Source organism: Hippocampus zosterae, chromosome 6 (genome assembly GCF_025434085.1).
Source record: "Hippocampus zosterae strain Florida chromosome 6, ASM2543408v3, whole genome shotgun sequence".
Taxonomy (NCBI): domain Eukaryota; kingdom Metazoa; phylum Chordata; class Actinopteri; order Syngnathiformes; family Syngnathidae; genus Hippocampus; species Hippocampus zosterae.
Window position 1 is genome coordinate 20929387 of NC_067456.1, and position 20758 is coordinate 20950144.

The 20758-nt window shown below is 40.5% G+C and overlaps 1 protein-coding gene across 1 annotated transcript in view; it reads right to left on the bottom strand.

Moving 5' to 3' along the window:
• Positions 1-5941: 5941 nt before the first annotated feature.
• Positions 5942-20758, bottom strand: part of tacr1a (tachykinin receptor 1a) — a 49484-nt gene continuing 34667 nt past the window's right edge. The window contains exons 3-5 of the mRNA XM_052068284.1: positions 13752-13902; positions 11830-12026; positions 5942-8144 (exon numbers count right to left, since the gene is read on the bottom strand). Coding sequence (XP_051924244.1) covers positions 7751-8144; positions 11830-12026; positions 13752-13902 — 742 coding nt within the window. The 3' untranslated portion in view covers positions 5942-7750. The remainder of the gene's footprint in view (positions 8145-11829; positions 12027-13751; positions 13903-20758) is intronic.

A 20758-nucleotide genomic window follows, 5' to 3' on the forward strand; every position in this document is an offset into this window, starting at 1 on the left:
TCCGGGTGCTCCGGTTTCCTCCCACATTCCAAAAACATGCGTGCCAGGCTGATTGAACACTCTAAATTGTCCCTAGGTGTGAGTGTGAGTGCGAATGGTTGTTCGTTTCTGTGTGCCCTGCGATTGGCTGGCAACCGATTCAGGGTGTCCCCCGCCTACTGCCCGGGATAGGCTCCAGCACCCCCCGCGACCCTAGTGAGGATCAAGCGGCTCGGAAGATGAATGAATGAATGATGAATATATATATATATATATATATATATATATTATATATACACACACACATACATACACACACATACATACACACACACACACACACACACACACACACACACACACACACACACACACACACACACACATTATCCCTCCCACACACTTTAAACACATTTAAATGGAAATGCAAGTATAAAATTTTATGCTGCAATCGAAAAAAGTCAAATCTGCTTTTAAGTGACCCAAATACGATAACACTGTTGTTTGACATTTACTCAACTCCCGAAAACAACATATATGTGCACATGCCGAAAAATCACATCGCTGTTCATGCTGATCCAAAAACCGACAACATTGTGACAACAGAAGTAAACTAACACGATATAAGTTGAATGCCATTTATTTTGGCCTGGACTGACTGAGGGCGAATGGCCAGCAATATTCGACTGTCTGTTGTCAGCCATCAGTTCGCTTGGACATGACTCCCAATTTAGATAACCCCCCCTCCCAAAAAAACAACCAATCAATCTTTTTGTGTAATTGTTTAGGTTACAATAACAAACGCGACTTCTGATGTGAACTGAACGTGACCATGAAGTTACACATCTTCACACAAAACATGCGAAATGACACGCAATGAGCACAAAATACAACATCGCATGGCGAAGTAGTTACAGAAGTAGATAAGGATGCTCGTGAGGAGTCCCCCAACTCTCCTCCTGCAGCGCATATTTGGCTTTTGATGACATGAACGTAGGTTGGATGAGCGTGACCTTAGCGTCCATACCGCAGATGCATTGGATACAAGAATCTCGTGTCAGATTTGAAAAAAAAATCATATTCTTACTATTCACATTGCATGATAAAATCTGATACATGAGACATATGGACAAAAAAAAAATCTGAATTGCCCTGCAGTTTGAACATAGCCTTGCAGTGCTCTCACAAGGCTCTCTGCTTATGTTTTCTGTCACAAGCAAACATAATCAAACATCACCATGTTATCAAAGTGATCCAACTTGTGACCAACAACTGTCTTGTAATAGTAAAGTCTAATTTCATGATAATACGACAGTCTACCAATACAACAATAACAACTGACTCATCCTTTTATATTACCACAGAGTTGCATACACAATTGTGGTCAGCAGAGCTCATTAATTGTACCACTCACTCAAACACAAGGTCTTTGCCACAAATTAAGAGTAAGGAAAAGGTTTGGACCATGTAAACACTATCATCAATATATTTGATCGATTATAGACGGCTGGAAAGAAAGTGATCAGCAGAGTGTGCGCGGACATCCTGGTTGAATAATGCTGCCATTAAGTAACACAACAAAAGATTGCATTCAGGAGCACGCCAATTTGCATCTGCTTCTCAGTTTCACATCAGATGACATTGGAATTTAAAATAGCAGCTTTTGTGTGCTGAGAATAGACTCAAGGGGGAATGAGGGTAATGATGCACTTCAACAGGTGATAGCTGTGTGTGTTCTTTTTGGGGAGGGGGGGTGTATTGCCTAAGATCTGAACAAGTCACAAACCCAAACATGTTGCCTGTTATATGAAAAATAAGTTTATCTAATGACAGTGGGTGTTCAGCATTGGTGTGGAAACCCAGCGGGAATCCAATCTGTTGACTTCCATATATCCTTTGCATAAATCCGCTTGGCTTCTATTAATTAGCTTGACTTCTGCTTTAAAATTCTTTCAAAAATGTTTCAATTACAGTTCTGGATATTAGTCAGCATGATGAATGACAAGCACGACAAACATACAGGATGTTATTTCACACAAGGGCTCTACTGTATACTCTAGTCTAGTGTGTGCGCATGCAAAATTAGCCTGGTGGGCTTCCACAACTGTCCTTTTCCTGGACTCCAGCAGAGCGAGCTGCCTGTGCTTCCCTTGTCCTTTAACAGTCATTATGCAAAGCAGCATGGCACATCGTTATATATTACAGCTCTAACCAAAAAACGACACTTGAGCAAATGTTCATAACATGTCTACGCTGCTAGCCCAATATTGTCATTACTTTCAATAGTGGATTACACCGTTACTGAGAAGAAAAGTGGCAGATGCAAATACAGGAGTAAAGCAAAAATCGATATTGACCTAATCCTTCTAAAAAAGAAGACAAAAATACATCATATCTTGAGTCTATCATATTATGCCATCTCTTCAAACGTCCAAATTAAGAACATTCCTCGGACATGCTTTTGTCAAAATATAAGTGTAAAAGATATTGAACAGGTGGACTAAAAAATGCAAATGCTAGAGCGGGCTGTCATTTTGACTTGGCCAATCTAAAACTTTCCACTTCTTTGTTCTGGTGAACTCTTTTGTTGTTTTCACAGTAGATGTGGGGTCGTATTATCTCACTGCACAAGGAAGGGTCAGTTTGGATGAGTCCATAAATGTTACGGACACAATTCAGATTTTGTTGCAGTGATCATCTGTTACATCATCAATGAAGATTTGTGACCCCTATCAGAAGAAATGATCTCCACTGAATTTTAAAGATGAGCTTTTACGTTTGGCATCATTTTCAAATCACCCCATAGACTTTGTTAAGCGGTCATGCTTCTTTTTCAGTTCTCAAATTTTTTGTTTGGTCTCCTCTACTTGTTCAAAATGTGTTAAACCAGTGGTTTTGTTGTTCTTCTGTCATTCCGTAATGGCCAATACCAATGTTTGTGCAATGGCTTTGAAGGATAGATTGAATCGGTCTGCTTCACAGTAGCTTGCTTTTCCCATTACACCTATTTGAAATAGAGGGGAGACATTCAGACACAACTTGGCAACAAAAGGTTCCATTAGTTTTGCTTGCATGAAAAATGGGTGGGTCAAACGGATGGAAATGTCTTCTAAGTTGTTGTAGTACCCAGGGTGATAGTAGTCTTGGGGATTTTTTTATTGTTCATTCATATTTTGTTTTGACTTTTTTTTTTATTCAGTTACATTTAGTTTGTTTTTAGAGCAGATTTGTTCTTTTATTAGTTTTAAATTTAGTTTAGAGTTTATTTGTTTTATTTTTTTAAATATAATTTTAAAAATTATATTTGTCAAGTGCAAGATATATAAATAAAGTATAGTTTATTCAATTAAACTATAATTCTAAAGCGATTGTTTGACCTCCCTTCTTCTATATGGACGTACATTAATACCAAAATTAATAAATTTAAAATGAACCCCGAAAGCTCATGTATGACATAAACTGACGAACAGGAAAACGACGGCAATTTTTTCGATAGTTAGTTAGTTTTATAAACGTAAGATGTAGTAGTTAGTTTTAGAAATATATTTAAAACATTTTTGTTTTGATTTTATTTTGTTAGCAAAAATGTTTTTTCAATTTTACAATACAATACAATACAATACATGCTGATTTATATAGCGCTTTCACAACAGCGGCAGCTGTAACACAGCGGATAACAAAACAGTTAACATAAAAATAAATAAACACAACACATAACATAAAACACGGACAGTCGTAATTGTAGTTATTTCGTTAACTCTAATAACCTTGATAGTACCTGGAGATAAAAGCTGTATATAATCTCATATATCATATTCACTTTTTTTCCTGCTAAACGTCTTAAATTTTACAGGAAAAAATACATTCATAAATAAGATAAAATAAAGGAATTGGTCTCACGGTTCAAATTGTTTTGTTTTATGGCAATTCTAAATGTATCTTAGCAAGTTTGGGTCTCCGCGTTCCAATTTTCTACAATACTGAGATAGTTTGGTTAACAATGGTGTGGACCAGGAGTGGGCAAATTATTGTGCAAAGGCCACATTTGACTTTTAAAATGGGACTGGTCATTAGTGGATGAGGTAAATGAAAATGTAAAACATTAAAAAAAATAATAAAGTCACACATTTTATTTGAACCCTTTCTCGCACAGCGGTTACTACAGTGGACAGCTAATCTTATTAGGTTACAGGGTACATGAAAGGGTTAATGATGGGAACATTATTTGTCATTTAATGGTATTATTTATCATAAGGGGTGTTCACACGGCAACTTTTACTCCAGTGTAGCACCGGTGTTGCCCCCTGTAGAGCGTTCACACGTGCAAAGTTATACCGGTGTAGCCCCTGAAAACACTTTGAACCGGAGCAAATTTAACCCTGCTCAGGAGGTGGTTTAAAAATTGACTCCAGAGTAAATGCAAGTTTGCGAGGCAGCACCGATAGAAAATGGGACGTGTGAACGCTACAGGGGTAAACTCGCTACGCATGAGAAGTGTTGATTGCATACGGGTATTGAATGCATTGCTTTCGTGCTCTGTTGTATTTCCGTCGTCTTTCCTTTCTCTCTTCTCTCATCCTTTTATGGTGTCCGATAGACCACGGCGTTGATTTGTCTGGAGAAGTATAAACAATGGTCTTTCGATATGTCACATGCGCATGTTTTATTTCCTACTGTATTGCATGGCTGCAGAAACTGCCGTGTGAACGCAAGTGGGGCTGTACCGGGGTTAACACGCTTCGCTTTAGTAAGCAGCTTTTTACGTGTGAACGCTCCACAAAAATTTACACCGGTGTAAGATATATCACAAAAAAATCCATCGATGCAGCACTGATGTAAATGTGTGCCGTGTGAACACCCCTATAATGTATTTTATAATGTTTCAATTAGAATACATTAACTGATTATTTCATGAATATTTTCTCATACGTTGTAGGAAAAGGTGTAATGTGAAATATGTCTGTCTTTCATTAATGCAACAAATTACAGAACACTTGAAAATGTAAATGTGCAGCGGGCTGCATCAAAGAACTGAGCAGGCCGCATGTGGCCCATGGTTCGTACTTTATCTCTGTTTTTGATTTACCTTGATGAGCAGAACAACCTGCATTTCCTTTTGGAATTAACAACAAGACTTGGACTGAAGGAACAATCCTCTAAAAATGCAGTTCACCCTCAGAGCTGAACCGCAATCAATTCCGCGGTTTTCAGATCAGTGTTCACACTCGTCAGGACCGGTTCACTTAAAATAAAATCTAGTGTGCCAAGACCAAGAGGTGAATTCGGACCCTTGCAAGAAAATTCACCTCAGCTGACACAAAGACACAGACTGGCCATTAGATGCCTGCAGAACACACATAAAAATCTTGATCATAATGTCTTCCATCATAGATAACCAGCCATTTATTTTCTATGCCGTTTGTTCTTGTTAGGATCTTGGATCAGATGGAGTCTGTCAAAACTGACTTTGGGCTACAGTCTGGATTGGTTTCCTGTCCGTTGCAACAAATATTCAGATTAGGCAAACAACAATTAAAACCTCACCCATGTTAACACCTATGTGTAATTTTGAGCCTTCAATTGACCTCACGTATATTTTTGGAATGTGTGAGACAGCCAGAGTAATCAATACAATACAATACAATACAATACAAAACAATACATGCTGATTTATATAGCGCTTTCACAACAGCGGCAGCTGCAACAAAGCGCTTAACAAAACAGTTAACATCAAGTAAAACAATAAACACAACACATAACATAAAACACAGACAGTCATGCAGGCATAACCACTTTTCCATCACACGCTTTGTTGTTTGAAGCAGTTTGAGATGAAAGAGGAGAGAGACAAAGAATCAAGGAAAACATTGCAAGAGACGGTATAAAACAAGAATGAAAGGGACAAGAACAGATCATCTCTTGGTAAAGTAAATGTTCGTCAAATGATTACATTCAGTTTGAGCACAGGACTTCCCTCTTTTATCATGACTGATACCTTTGGGAAAGTGTATGGGCATGCACACAAAAAGATAAAGAACAGGTGAGGAAGTTGAAAAAGAAATTAGCTCGATCATGTCTACGACCAATTTTTTTTTCCAGGTTTAGTTTACGAATTGATAAACAAAACCGTCTGCTTGCTGTCGCTTGAAGTGAAGCCAGTGGCGACCATCTTACATTGTCACTCTCTTTGCACGGCATACTTGAATGTATTGATTTCTCTGTGGCGTTTTCACGTTATTTTCTGTCTCTGCCGTGAAAATGCCACAGAACATGGTTATACTAATCGGTGAAAAGCGCGACATGCACATTTCATCAGTAAGAATGTGATTATAAATTTTCTCTTATAAGGTATATATTTAAATCTCAGAGTGCTACTCAAAGATTCGTCGCCATCATGCTGTCAGAACAATCAATGATGAAACGAAAGCAAAGCCAATTCGGACAAAATTCACAGAGAAATGTAAAAATAACCCCTGTAAATGACGATACACAATATTGAGAGAAAATACGCTGAATGGATCAATGCAAACAGTGAGATTTGTCCTTTGAGAGGCCCTTAGTACTCCATACAGGGATGCTAGCTTAAAACACACACACCAATAACATTGTTTTCAGCCAAAACCAGACAGAAATTGTCAGTAACAGAGGCAACAGAAAATCAGTCAAGGGGGCAGAGGTGGAAAATCCAGGATCCAGAAATTAAAAACTGTCTTTAGCCAAAGGTGCTTCTACTCCACTGGCACGTAAACAAGTTCCCTTCACTAACCCGCCGGTTGAGAAGAAGCATTTGTGACTGAAGCCAAACTGTGGCGGGGTTTGTCACCTGTGGTGAGGGACCAATTCTTAGTCCATTCAGATATAAGTCAGTGGTCTGACAGAGGTCGCAGCGAAAGTCAGGAATCGAATGGGAAATGCATCATTTCTCTCACAGTTGTAGAAAGCTGAAATCTGCTTCCTGTATGAAATCAAACGTTGGAGCTTCCCTCCAGCGATCAGTCCGCCCCACACGATTTCAAAACGTAAGCTCTTGTTTTGTGTTTGTTGTCTCCGCTCAACGTTTGCCACGGCTCATTCACAGTCTGGGGAGCTTCTCGATGATGAGAAGAAGGAAGCAGATGTTTCAAATCATTGTTGAGATGCTTAAAGATGAGTCATGACGGCGCATCAGGGAAGTGGCAGAATATTCAGCAGCACCTGTTACAGGTTCCTTGACCCCAAGACGAGTACTCATTCTTCACATGCGAGAGTTGAGAAAATCCTGCTTGGGGAGAGAGTGGCGACTTGATCGGCAAGTTCGAATAGGAAAATGCACTTTCCTCACCGAAAAAGTTCCTCCAGCTTAACTGCCTTGCAGACAACGGCGTGTATTTACAGCATCCTGGTCTCATTTTTTTACCGCAATGCCAAAATAGACCTTGTGAAGTCAGAAAGCTAGCGGGGGGAGAATGTGTGAACTTTCCTTGCAAAATGAGACATGGCCGGCGTGCCGAGCGGAAGCTGTGAAAAACCAAAACAATCTGCTTCAGTGTACAGTTTTCAAAATCGAATGCAATCATATTGTGCTCATCATTCCTTTTTGGCAACAAACTGCAGCGGCGAGTAGCACGAGTCACAGCAAGAAAATTCTTGAATTAGGAAAGACCATGCTCAGTGGACAAGCATTCTTAGATGCAACTAATGTTCCAGTGAAAATACAAAGAACTTGTGCAAAACCAATCGTTCGCAGTCACTTGCACATTCAGGTGAGCACAAGTTCTTTCGAGCTACTGTCTCACATTCTCTCCTGGCTATCTGAGAAAAAGCTGCTTGAGTTTAATGTCTGCTCTTGGAGGTTGTTATGCGAGAAGAAACTCGATGCCTCAGATACAGTTTTGGAGGCACTCCGGGACGAAGAACCATTTGAAGTGAGGTCCAGTGAACAGCTTCGTGGTTCTGCCCCAATGAGTGATTCAACAGGGCCAGGACCGACTGTCACTTTGGCCTTAGACTGCTCTGTTTCAGCCCCCGCCTGGACAACAGTAGACACAGTGGTCTCCATACGGCTTGCTTTGAAAATGCTCGTCTGAGTTTGAAAGTAGCGAGTAGACTTCATTTCCAGGCCTTCATAGGAGCTTTGAGGGACACAAGGGCAGCAGCGGAACGCTTGTTTAAAACCTGCGCGGAACCTGTGGGGGAAATAAACATTGTTTAATTTTCTTATGCACACACACACACACACACACACAGTAACAAATGGAAGAGAAGATAGAAAAAATGATAGTCCAAAAGTTCAGTTGTTAATTGTTTGCGGAACAGAGCAGAATATTTATTTTTACTTCCTGTTTCAATTCCTTCAACTTAACTGGCAATTTGAGAGGAACTTGGCTCGCTGCTGATTGCTGTCAATTAGAGAAACATCTAATGCGATAACAGAAAAAGATACAATAGTAATCTGGTAATATCACAACTCAATTGTTCCAGATGATTGAACAATTTTAAAAATAGGCAATTATAGTCTGCATTGTTTTAATACACACACACACACACACACACACACACACACACACACACACACACACACACACACACACACACACACATAGTTTGTATATATCTTTAGTTTGTCTTTTGATCTTTTGTACTTTTAATTGTGTAATGCTCATTGATTTAACTTAATTTGCTATGAAAGTTAGAGTGATATCTGGGTCCATTTAACTGGGCTGTATTCAAATTTGAATTTTATGTGGAAGTGATCTTCAGTGAGACTGTCTTCTTGCAACACAATGCAGTTGGTAATTTACATAGTATCATACATACATACTGTATATACATACATAGTATCTCAAATAAGAGAATTTGAAAAAAGTGTGATATGAACAGATATGATTGGGCACCCAGAGGAATAAATCTGGCAAGGCTGGGTGAAATCACAAGCGGATGAGACAGAAGTGAGTGAAGAGAAAAGGAAAATGTTCACTGGGGAGAAACGAGAAACGTCTATGGCTGGAAGATGAAGGAGAAAACCATCATCGGTCACATTTGTTTTTAATCATCTGAACCGGCAGAGAGAGAAGAGCAGAAGAAGGATGACTAAATCTCAGCTCGCCTCAGTCGACTCACATATTTTCAAATCATTTCATCCAAAATTAAGTTTAGAAGTGAAAACAACAAAGTGTGAAATCAATTTTTTCTGACAGCACAGATACAATTAAAAGGTGTCTTTTTTTTTGGTTTTACAAAATCCATGTGACGGGCATCATGCTATTTTTTTTTGGGCGTGGTGTGAGACTCAATCAGTGAGTGAGAGAACATTGTACGTTCGTATGTGCATTGTTTCTAATGCGTTCATATGTCAAGTGAAGCGGAGGTATTAAAAGGATTGTCATCGAGAAAATAAGGCTGACAACTAATCAGGGGTTTGTAGCTCCTTGGCTCATGTACATTTCGAAATTGGGAGTGTGATGACAGATTTTCACAGAGAAGCTTGGAACATTAATGGCCCAAAAAGACATCATTGCCACATACTTCAACACATCCTTAATACAGGCAGGGACGTTGTTCCGAACAAGTGAATGACAGTCACACTTCAACTCATCTGAGTGACTTCTTCTGTGCTTAGGTAAGTGCTTTTGTTTTGATGAGCAATGCAGTTCAAAAGGCTCAATAGTTAGCACATTAAATCTGGATCTGCACAGCAGGTCCGAGTGCCCAATTCCAATTCGATGCATGGAACAAATGTTCACCATTCACATTTTGACACTATGAATGTCACGAAAACAGTGTTACTGTTCATTGAAACTTGCAACCGCAAATTGCATCACCAGTGCAATATCGAGCAGCTACAACACGTAAGTCAACAAGAACAAGAACATTTCAAAACAGAAATAAATATGATAATGCATCTGCTTACACTATTGGTGCGGACATCCGATAAATATCAGAAGTTTATCCACATCTGATTGGAATCATATTTTTATTTTGATGCTGCTCTACCACATATCCGAATTGTGCGATTGTAAAAATCCATCCATCCATTTTCCGATCTGCTTTATCCGCAGTGGATGCTGGAGCCTATTCTAGCCGTCTTTGGGCAGTAGGCGGGGGACACCCCGAACCAGTAGTCAGCCAATCGCAGGGCACACACAGACGAACCACCATCCACGCTCACACTCACACCTAGGGACAATTTGGAGTGTTCAATCAGCCTGCCATGCATGTTTTTGGAATGTGAGAGGAAACCGGAGTACCCGGAGAAAACCCACGCAATACCGCAAGAACATGCAAACTCCACACAGGAAGGCCGTAGCCAGAATCGAACCCATGACCTCTGCACTGTGAGGTTGACGCGTTAACCACTTTAATAAAATTTATTTTAGCAATAATGTGCACCACAGTATGAGCTGAAAAATTCATCCAACCATCCATCCGTTTTCTCAATCAAACCCGGTACCGCTGCATTGTGAAGTCAACGCGAAACCACTTGACCACCAGGACGTCCTATGGTAAAACTAAGAATAACAATTCCAAAGAATGGTGCATCCAGTAATGAAATGAGGCACATACATTTCAAGTTGTTGTTTTGAAATTTGTTAGACACCAACTGGTCATGCAAGGTTGGGATAGTCCACATACTGTATATCCATTTATGCTGCAGTCCAGTTGCATTGGTAGATATCTGATACAGTTATGATTCAGTCAAGATTCAAAGTGTTTATGATCATCACATCATGAGTAGAATTCTTACTTAGCCATCCACATGGATGCCCAAATATGTAGACAAATCAGCATAACAATGCAAAATAAAAGATTAATAGTAAGTGTACAACACACGCTTTGTTCAGAGGTTATATCAACACAGACAGATGCTCTATGTCTTGAGACAACTGCATGTGCTTACTCCTGTCAGCTGTTTAAGAAAAGAAAGATTTTTTTTTTTGCCTAGAGGTCCTGCATTTTACATGTGTACCTCTGGCCTGAGGACAGAATTGTGAATAGACCATCCTGGGGATTCATGGGGTCTTTGATGGTGAAGAAAGACTTGCTACTCGGTGGTCGATGCTCCAACAGGTGTGCTGCTTTACCACAGCTGGTCAAGCTGCTCAGCACAGTGCAGTTGCAAAGTATTTTGGGATCGAAACTTCCTAAGCCACCTAATTAAGTATAGCCTCTGTTCGGCTTACTGAACCAACTGTGTAGCGCTCAGTGGCCAGGGTTGGTACACACTGATAAAGATGTCCAGGTACGTAAAACTGTTAACCGTCTCCACTTCAATTTACTGGATGAGCAGCATCTTATGAAGCCTCCTCCTCATGTTCTGCCATTATCTTGTCTTGTTCGTCTTGGGTGGAAGATTATTGTCGTCCTCCCACCATGACACCAGACTGTGCCTCCCTATCAGTTGCTTTGACCCCTTGAGAAATGAGTCTTATTACTCTAGTGCGGTCTCCTCACTTGATGTTGTCCTTGTGGGAGGTGACGCAATCATGCGTGAACAAGGTTTTGAGAATGGGGCTGAAGACACATGTCTGTGTTGTGCTCATATTTGGAGTGATGCTGGCTGAAGTGGTGTTACTTATCATGACAGACTGTGGCCTGCCAGTTGGGAATATTGAGAAGCCAGTAACAGAGAATGGAGTTCAGGCAGAGAGTAGACGGTTGATGGATTACTTCCCAGGTTTTTCCTTCCAAGCTAGCGATGTGGTGACTGTCAAACTGACAGTCAGACAGCAATGATAGTTGAAGCCACTATTTGAGGAACTGTATCATTAAATCTCTTCATCCATCCTAGCCGCTAATCCTTTTAATTTGACTCTTCCTCTAGGTAGCAAACCATTTAAAGATGGGCTGTGAGTTGCAGGTTCACATGCTTACCTGTCATTGAGGCAGCAGTAGATGATGGGGTTGTACATGGTGGAACTCATGGCCAACCACATGATAGCCAAATAGACCTGCTGGATGAATGTTTCCTCAAACATATCAGGAAAAAACTGGTGCACCAAGAAGTAGACGTGGTAGGGCAGCCAGCAGATAGCAAACGTACACACCACCACAATCATCATCTTCACCACCTGCAACAAAGATCAGGGCTTCAAAGTTCCTCCACACCAAAATCCACCAACATCAGGTCAATGGACACTGGAGAACAGTCACACTGGAACAGAGGTTCTTTTCCCAAAAGGTTCCCACAAAAATACCCACCCCGTTCCTGTCCTGTACTGTCTCTTGCATTTGTTATTTAATGCATCCTTTTTCACAGAAGCCAAATTATATGTGCTTTGCCAAGGTTAAACTGGATGGAGATTTTAAAGCGGGACGGCAAATTGGTGCTGTTAAATCCAGTTTTTTTTTAGCCAAGGCAGCTGGCGAGAGTAAAGTGTATTGTTTTTGGACTGTACTTCGAAACAGTAATTCATGCCTTTGCCATATCTTGGCTGGATTATTTTAATGCACTTTATTTTGGAGTCAACCAATCCTTCAAGTGTCTTCAGTTGGGTCAAAATGCTGCTGATCGCCTCTTGACTGGAACTCGTAAGAGGGAGCACATGATGTAACTCCCTATTCTGACGTCCCTTCAATGGCTCCTTGTACATTTTAAAGTTGCCCGGTGCCCCAGGTCTGCGGAGCCGATGCTATTAGAGTTAGAGTAGAATAAGCAAAGGCTGAGAGGGGATTGAGCTTTTTTCCGTTGCCGGTCCTAAACCAGGGATGTCAAACTCATTTTTGTCACAGGCCACTTCGGAGTTATGGCTTTCCGGTGAGGGCCCTTATGACAGTGAAAGCACAAAAATCTTTCGTCGTCTAATCGCATTAATAGTTGTACACAACAAATGATTGGATTACTAGATTAGAAATCAGTCAACTGTAATAGTTTGTTCAAAAATTGTTCAAGTGAGTGTCAACGGGGTATCAAAATGATTGCAAAACCTCAACATCATGCAAGTGAACACACATGATTGGCTTTTGTGGGCCACATAAATCACATGGCGTGCCGAATCTGGCCCCAAGGCTTTGAGTTTGACACTTGCTCATGTCTTAAACTCATCTAAAAACTAATTTTTATTCTTTGGTTTTTGACTCAGCATACCTTGTTTTAATTTGACTGTTTTTGTGCTCTCCACTGTCTGTTATTAATTTATTATTTTATTGTTTATTGTTGTATATATGGTATTTGCTCCATGTACAGCACTTTTCATACAGCGGTGGTGGTTCTAAAGTGCTCTATAAATACAGTTGAGTTGAGTTGAGTTGAGTGACTGAATATTGATTGCATATTGTGGAGAGTTTGTGACAGAAGTTGTTCGTTGCTTGTTGATTGCACTTACACGCAATTAAATAATGTCTGATTTGACATTGACATGAATGTACACGCACATAATCAGAACTGTGGTGCAAATGTATTCCGTATGAAGTCTGTAAATACTCATCATTAATTAAATACAATAAATTATGATGTATACATTCATTAAACTTGTATGAGCTGCAGGAAGAAGACCAAATGTCATTTGAGTAAACACCACAAAAGCATTGCACAGCGGGATCAAATTCATAAATCATTTAGGATAAGTAAAGCCAAGACAATGAGATTAGAAATGAATAGTATATTGTGCGGTATTATGGACTTTCCTACATATTACATAAAGTGCCGTCACTTGAACAGTGAAGCTGCTATACTTGGCTCCACCAAGGCCCATCATTTGAGTTTATTGCTGTTCACAACCATTATCCAGGATAAGAGAATGTTTATTAGGAGCTTGTCAAATGAAAAATATGCGGGTGGCACAGGGGTAGCATACCTTGCGTTTGGCAGTAAGCTGCTCCTTGTAACGATCAGAAGAGTCTCCTGGGATTTCACTGGCCCAGAGGGTCAGTCCCACCACTAGATAAGCACAACCCATCACCAATAGAGGAAGGAAGTAGATCAGGATGACCACGCACACATAATACCTATGGAATACAGGAAATCTTCATTAATCAAGAATCCTTCAAACATCAGTTGATCGTCACTGCAGCACATTGCTTCCAGTTGAGTGACATCAAACACTTGTTGTTCTTATAAGAACTTAAGGCCTGGGTGATATGATAGAAAGATTTCATATTGGTCGATATCAATAGATCTTTGTTTTTTTTGTTTTTTACACTTGAAAATAAGGACCAGCAGGAAAAAGGCTGAATTTAGGTAATGTTATGTTAAGATCTAATATTAAACTTTAATAGTTCAATGCAACTATGAAAAACTGGTAAATATAATGATTAAATAAATACCTTTAGAAGTGTAATTTGCTTAGCAGGGCTGGGATGATGGCTTAAAAAAATGTTTCGCGATATACGTATTTCATATCAGTCAATATTGACAATTATTTCTTTTTAAAATGTTTTTAGAATCAGAAAAACAATAGCTTTATCTATTTCATAAGCTATTCTTATGCGCAAAGTTGCGCCTCCAGCAGTGCACTGTTACAATACAATACAATACAACACATTAATGCTTATTTGCATTAGACATGAGCCCAAAGCAGTATTGTTGTTGGATTGATTATTTTTAGTCATCATACATTCGCTTATGCCTGACACGATAAATTGATTATGCTTGCAAAGAAGAACGCTTATGCTTGCAATCATTAATTTACTATGCCTGCAATGAAGAACGCTTATGCTTTTAATAGAGATACATTCTTTATTATGTACTCACATTTTATCCATTATATACTCATTTTTATAATCAAGAATGCTTGGTGCATTGTGTGGAAGTTTAGGGATGCAACCACCGTTCCGAGGACGTGGTTGGGAAGAGATAAGTGTTAAGACTCAACAGTGAGCAAGGGTGAACAGTGAATGGGGCCATCAACACCAGCTGCGGCGTGATGTTTTTGTGACAATTGCACACATGTACGTAATTTGCACTCACATACACACACATAGTCAAACAAGTTCAGTGTGTGTTCAACAGCCTCCACCCTTTAGGTTGGACACACCTATGTAGTAGCTTTCCCAATAAATGAGGAGGTGAAGGGGGAGATCGTTAGGGTTACGTGCCGAGAACTGAAACCGAACGCTTCTCCTCGTTCCCTCCTGGTACCAGAATCGAGTCTCCTGTCTCCTCCTTTTGTTTATTCCTGAGTGTCAAATTGGACAAACCTGACATTTTTGGGGGCTTGTCCGGGATCGCAATATACCTGACGCCTCCAGACGCTGAGTCGACAGCCAGGAAGACCGTGGCCACGGCAAAAACACCCTTTCCGGGACTGGGTTTCGGCTCCTCGTCTGGGGGCTGAGGGTTGAAGCGAATCCAGAGGAGAGAGGACTACGCTTGGTGGTAAGTAGGGCGGCGGTGTCCTGTACGTACTTAAACTCCGCATTAACACTCCAGATGAGTGTTTGCGCGCCGGGTTTGTAAAGACGCAGGTCGCGGTGGTCTTTAAACTTGTTTTTTGATAGTTATCAACCTTCATTCAATGCTCATACAATATACTGTAAGTGTAGTGACCTAATACTCTCTTGCAGCGCATGCATTAGCATTGCTCAACCGTTTCAGCAATACTTTAGCTTTTTAGCAGGCTCCTTATTATAGTCCATTATCATTTTACTTGCCTGATTGTGACTTGAGTGTGATGCCGGGGGTCGGACATGGCTAACACGTACGCTATAGTATGTCTAAGATAGGGAACTATCTAGATGTATTTAATCAGATCAATACGCACAATATCATAATTACAAGATTACAAGTTGTACTGCGTCGACGGGTATTTATTTGAAAAAAATTTACGCCACACTCGCCTTCCACATTAATATACCACATGCACGTATGCGCACAGTTCCTCCTTGTTAGTGTTTGTAAACGGCTGCATGCTGCCTACAACATGCACAATGCCGGGATCATATTTTTCTTGGTGTTTTTTTTTCCTATTTAACATTTTATCGAAGACATTTTCTATTGTTATCGATCACACTGAATTATTGCCGAGCCATATAACACTAGTTAGCCAGCAACTTGAAATGGAGGTCGTCAAAAAGGTGAATCATTAAGATGACAAGCCAAATGGACATTGGAAAAAAGATTCCATTACAATGGACGTAATTGGAGGATGCATGTCGTGCTGCAGAGGCTCAACTTTTTTGTTGCGACTGCAGCTAGCAAGCCTGAGCCCTTTGTAAAGAACAAAGAAACACTGTGAAAACATTACATCTAATCGTCATTCATGACTAATGTCCCTCTACTTATTGTATCTTTTTTTTCAATGTATTTTTGTTGCCTTTTTTAAAAAAAAAAACAAGCTCATTAACATACTAAACATCCAGGTTTCATCTCAATCTCTTCTCTGGTAACTACCGAGTGGATTTTAAATCTTTTATGATATAATCAAATGTGACAGTTACAGTGATTGCAATATTTTTCATGCATAATTCATCATGGACACAGGGTTTGTATTGTGTTAACATTGGGAAATGGGCATGTCTAAATGTCTATTTATACATGGGTGTCGTGTGTACATTTTGGCTATTAAAAAAAAGAAAAAGGAAATCCTTCAAACAATGCACAAAATGTGTCTACCAAAATGCTGTCACAGTTACTTGGACCTGCGTAGCGAAACAATCTGTTTGCCCCTCAGCAAATTCAGCAGAAGACTCAAACAGCCCATTTCCGTGGCTATTAAGTACAATTATGTTAAAGCCACTGAAACTCCCATTGGCTTTCATCAGCGTGAAAATGACCATGCATGCACACATAATTGGGCACCGTAAAGAGGAGGAGGATCAAAGGAGAACAATGTTGAAATGCCCAAACAGGGAGCTCGGGAAACTCAATCTGAAAGAAGTGTGTACAACTAGGCAAAATGATAACGGCAACAGCATAAAATGCAGGAGCTGTTCACATGAATATTTTATGTTTATGGAATAACTACTGTGTGACACAAACAAAGTGGGGGTATGCACTATAAACTGAATTAACATATCCGTCTTAAATTCAATTTCAGGAAAAGAAACCTAACACTGGCTTTGGGCTGAAACCTCCTATGCCAAAATTTGATCCATTTCATATTTTTTCACAAGTCTATATATACCGTTGATCAGTCTACACTTGCGGGTGTTATTATTATTATTATTGTTTTGTTTTTACAAATTATTGACCAATATAAAGTGTTGAAAATGGCTTGTTTTGCAATGTTGACAGTTGAGTATCTGAGGTAAATTTTACAATGCTTGTGACAGTTGTTTGTGGGGTTCCACATTTACATTTTCGATCCCTAGCCGCCTCTCGAAAGTTACCAGCCAATCAAAATTTCCACTAGCCATTTTTTTTAACTAGCTCTGCAGTTTTTATCTACCTCTCTCATACGACTGTATCTCTGTTCATTTCTTGCACTGACTGCACAGCCCAGACTGTGGCGTGAAGTAATTTGCACAGCCAAATGGGCAGACTAAACAACATTATCATTACAGCTGCATAATGGAAATGTCAGGGGAATAAATTACTGAGAACAAAACATAACATAGGGTATCACGATCCTGTGAATTTGAACCATTCTGGTTCGGATTCCAGTTCCAAAGGATGTTTAATTTCGGGGTATGCCAACTATCAGAGATGGGAATTCCGTCCCTTTGATGGAACAGTCCATCTTGGACCGATGTCCATTTTGGGGACGTATGACGAGGCTTTCAAAAAGGACAGACTAAACAAGGACGGCAATGTTTTTTTTGTCTGTCCCTTAAATCGTCACTAACCGGGGCAAGTACCAACGGACATCCACTATCATTATCGGCTGACAGAAATCGCTCAGCCTGTCTTGTGTGTGTCATCTGCCAATACACACTACTCGGGACTGAAATCGGAATGTCCTGACGTGCCGCATGTCTCATGTGTGTTCACCGTGTTTGTATGGAGAAGTGACTTCACTTTGTTTCATGTGGACAAGAGGAGGAGCACTTGTCCTCCGTCCAGAAAATTTACACATCACCAGTCAGACTGGTGACTGGACGGTCGTTGACACTTAAACAGTTGTAAACAATTCAATCCAGCCGGTTAAGTGTGGGGCGCGGGGGGTTAGGCCAGAGCTCACTAGTATCACTGTAATCATTGTAGAAATGCTGATGATGACTCACTTAAACAGCTTGGAATGTAATTTTGGATTTAATGTTTAACTTTTTGACTTTTGGGAGGGGCTAGTGACAGAGCTAATTGTAGCTATAAATGTGCATGCAAACAATAAATAAGCTGGAGAGCCTCTGCTCAGAATTCTGCTTGTGGTCTTTTCCCTGTTAGAAATGGTGCTAGTCTGTTTATGAATGGAAGCGAAAGAAGTAGCCTGATGGAAAGGAAAGATTTTTGACTGAATTTCGTTGTTAGTTTTGATCTATACACCGACTTGGGGTGTATGCAGCGTCAGTGAGGTATCATATCTCTGTAATGGGACTTGCCATGCCATTTCATGACACCTCATTCTGCAATGTTTCTTCACTGGCACTCTGCTCTCCACTTGTGGCTCCCCAAAGCTGTAGCATATGCAGAAGCCAAACCCGGGTTCACCGGGTTGAGGCATTGGGGACAGCCGATCGAGTCTCATATCCTCTACCTTAGCATACCAGGAACTGTAATTGTAAGAACGAGTGTTGTGGAGTGCTGAGGGCACAGCAAAGCATTTTAGATACCATGGTTATGCCCTGCTGCCTAAGTAGTGGGATGCCGTTTTTGTCATACCACCAGATCCATGGTGAGGCCAAAAGAGCGGGATTGACCATGTGCAAAAATAGTTTTAGTCGTCATGAGGAAGGAGTGAAGGAACAAGTGAAGGCGACCACTGGCAATTGTAGACGAAACTTAGATATAAGTAGCCACTCTCTACCTGTACCCGGGACAACAGTAGAGTAAGAGATTTCCCCAGGTGACCAATCACCCTCTTTCACTTATTCACCCTCACCCGATACCTTCAGCAAGACCAGGCTAGCAGAAAAAGGTCTCAGTAAAAGAGCTTAAAGCTGGCGAGACCTTCTTCTCAAGAGTCAAAGATGAAGAGAGACTCCTTGAGGACTGTTGATGGAAGTAATCAATCCTCAAGCAACTTCTAGATTTACCAAGGTAAATGAATGAAAGACTGATGAAACTTTGCTTTCCAGTCAACCTTCCTCTGTATGCTACCATCATTTCTATGTAAGCCCCAACTCTCACCAACAGTGAGGCACACTTCTACAAGGAGCTTCGCACCCTTGTAAAGAACACTACCTTCAAAGAAAAACTTATCCTGCTTGACAATTTCAATGCCACAGTTGGAGCAGATATTGATTCATATGCAGATCTTGGTATGGACGAGTTAGATGGCACTTGAAAAATAAACTCCAACAGCTCGATGCTTTTCAGATTCTGTGCTGAAAACCACCTCAGTATAACAAATACAATGTTCCGACGTGAAAATGAGTACCAAACAACAGGAATGACGATCGACTTTGCTATCTGCCATCAGAGTCTGACTGTTGGACATACAACCCTGTAGTCAGATCCATTCTATCCATGCATATCGCTCCAACAAACCGCAAGACGCAGAAATTCATCAAATCGGCATTCACATTCGCCACACCTGAACAACTTCAATGACAAAGCAAGTTTGCAGAGGATCTGGGCGGCCAACTACATCCAACACAAAATTAGGAACAATTCAAACCAGTAGTGTGAGCAAAAACCACCATTGGTCCAAGGAAATCATTACACTAGGACTCGTTTGACGAGAATGATCAGAACATTAAGACACACAGAAGGCCTTTGTTGAGTGACAGAAAAATTCCTACACATCCAGGTGTGATTGCTTGAAGTGCTCCAGAAGCAGGTCCAAGCAACGCTGCAAATGATGAGTGGTAGGTGAATGAGGCCGACACGGTGCATAGATATGCCAACATACAGAACTCCAAGATGTTCTTCAGCACCATAAAGAAAGTTTATGGCCCTGCCATGCCACATACTGGCCAGCATACCGTGGCCTGACTGCTGACAGGTCAGCTCTGTTGAAGGCAAAGAGCAGCATCAATACAGGATGGAGAGAACACTTTTAGCAGCCTGCTCAATAGGTCTTCCACATAAGAACCCCATGTGCTCTATCTGATCCCAGGCATATGGAAAGGCCAGCATGGCACCGCGTAGCTAACGAGGCACAAGACAACTTTGAAGCGACAAGGAGATTAGAATTTAATGAAAAGGCATCTTACCCCATACAGTTTCCCTGCCCCCACTGTAGTTGTTTGCAAATCGAGGATTTGTCTGAAGAGCCATTCCGTGCACAGGCACGAGGAGGACCGAAAGCACAAAGAACTGCCATCATCGGATCGAGAGAGCTAGATTATTTTAATAAAATCCCACCACTATTAAAAATATCACTCTTGTCTTTGTCTTAGGTCGGCTACACACAAAGGCAATGGGTTTGTTTTTGGCCCAATTTTGCCCCTTCCTGACCAAACCCCCGGCAATCTTATGTCTTATAAGATGTTCTTATAAGATTATCCTTGTAAGGTGTGTTAAGAGGGGATTTGTACCGATAATATGGTCCAAAACCTGTTGCGGCTCACTATATTAAATAATGTATTGTTCAAACTGTGACATGAATGTAGCCATCAAAGAAGCTCTCTGACTAAGAAATGAAGAATCGCTGGTAAATGAAAAACAAAGTTAGATCGCAATGACTGTGATACATTGCAAACTTTTTTCGTGAGGAACGTTTTTTTTAAAAAAAAAATACATGTGTATGTAGTTCCGGGTTCTCATCCAGATAAACAAAGAAACAAAGGTGGCGCATTCACTTTTAATGTGCGTAATGTCAAC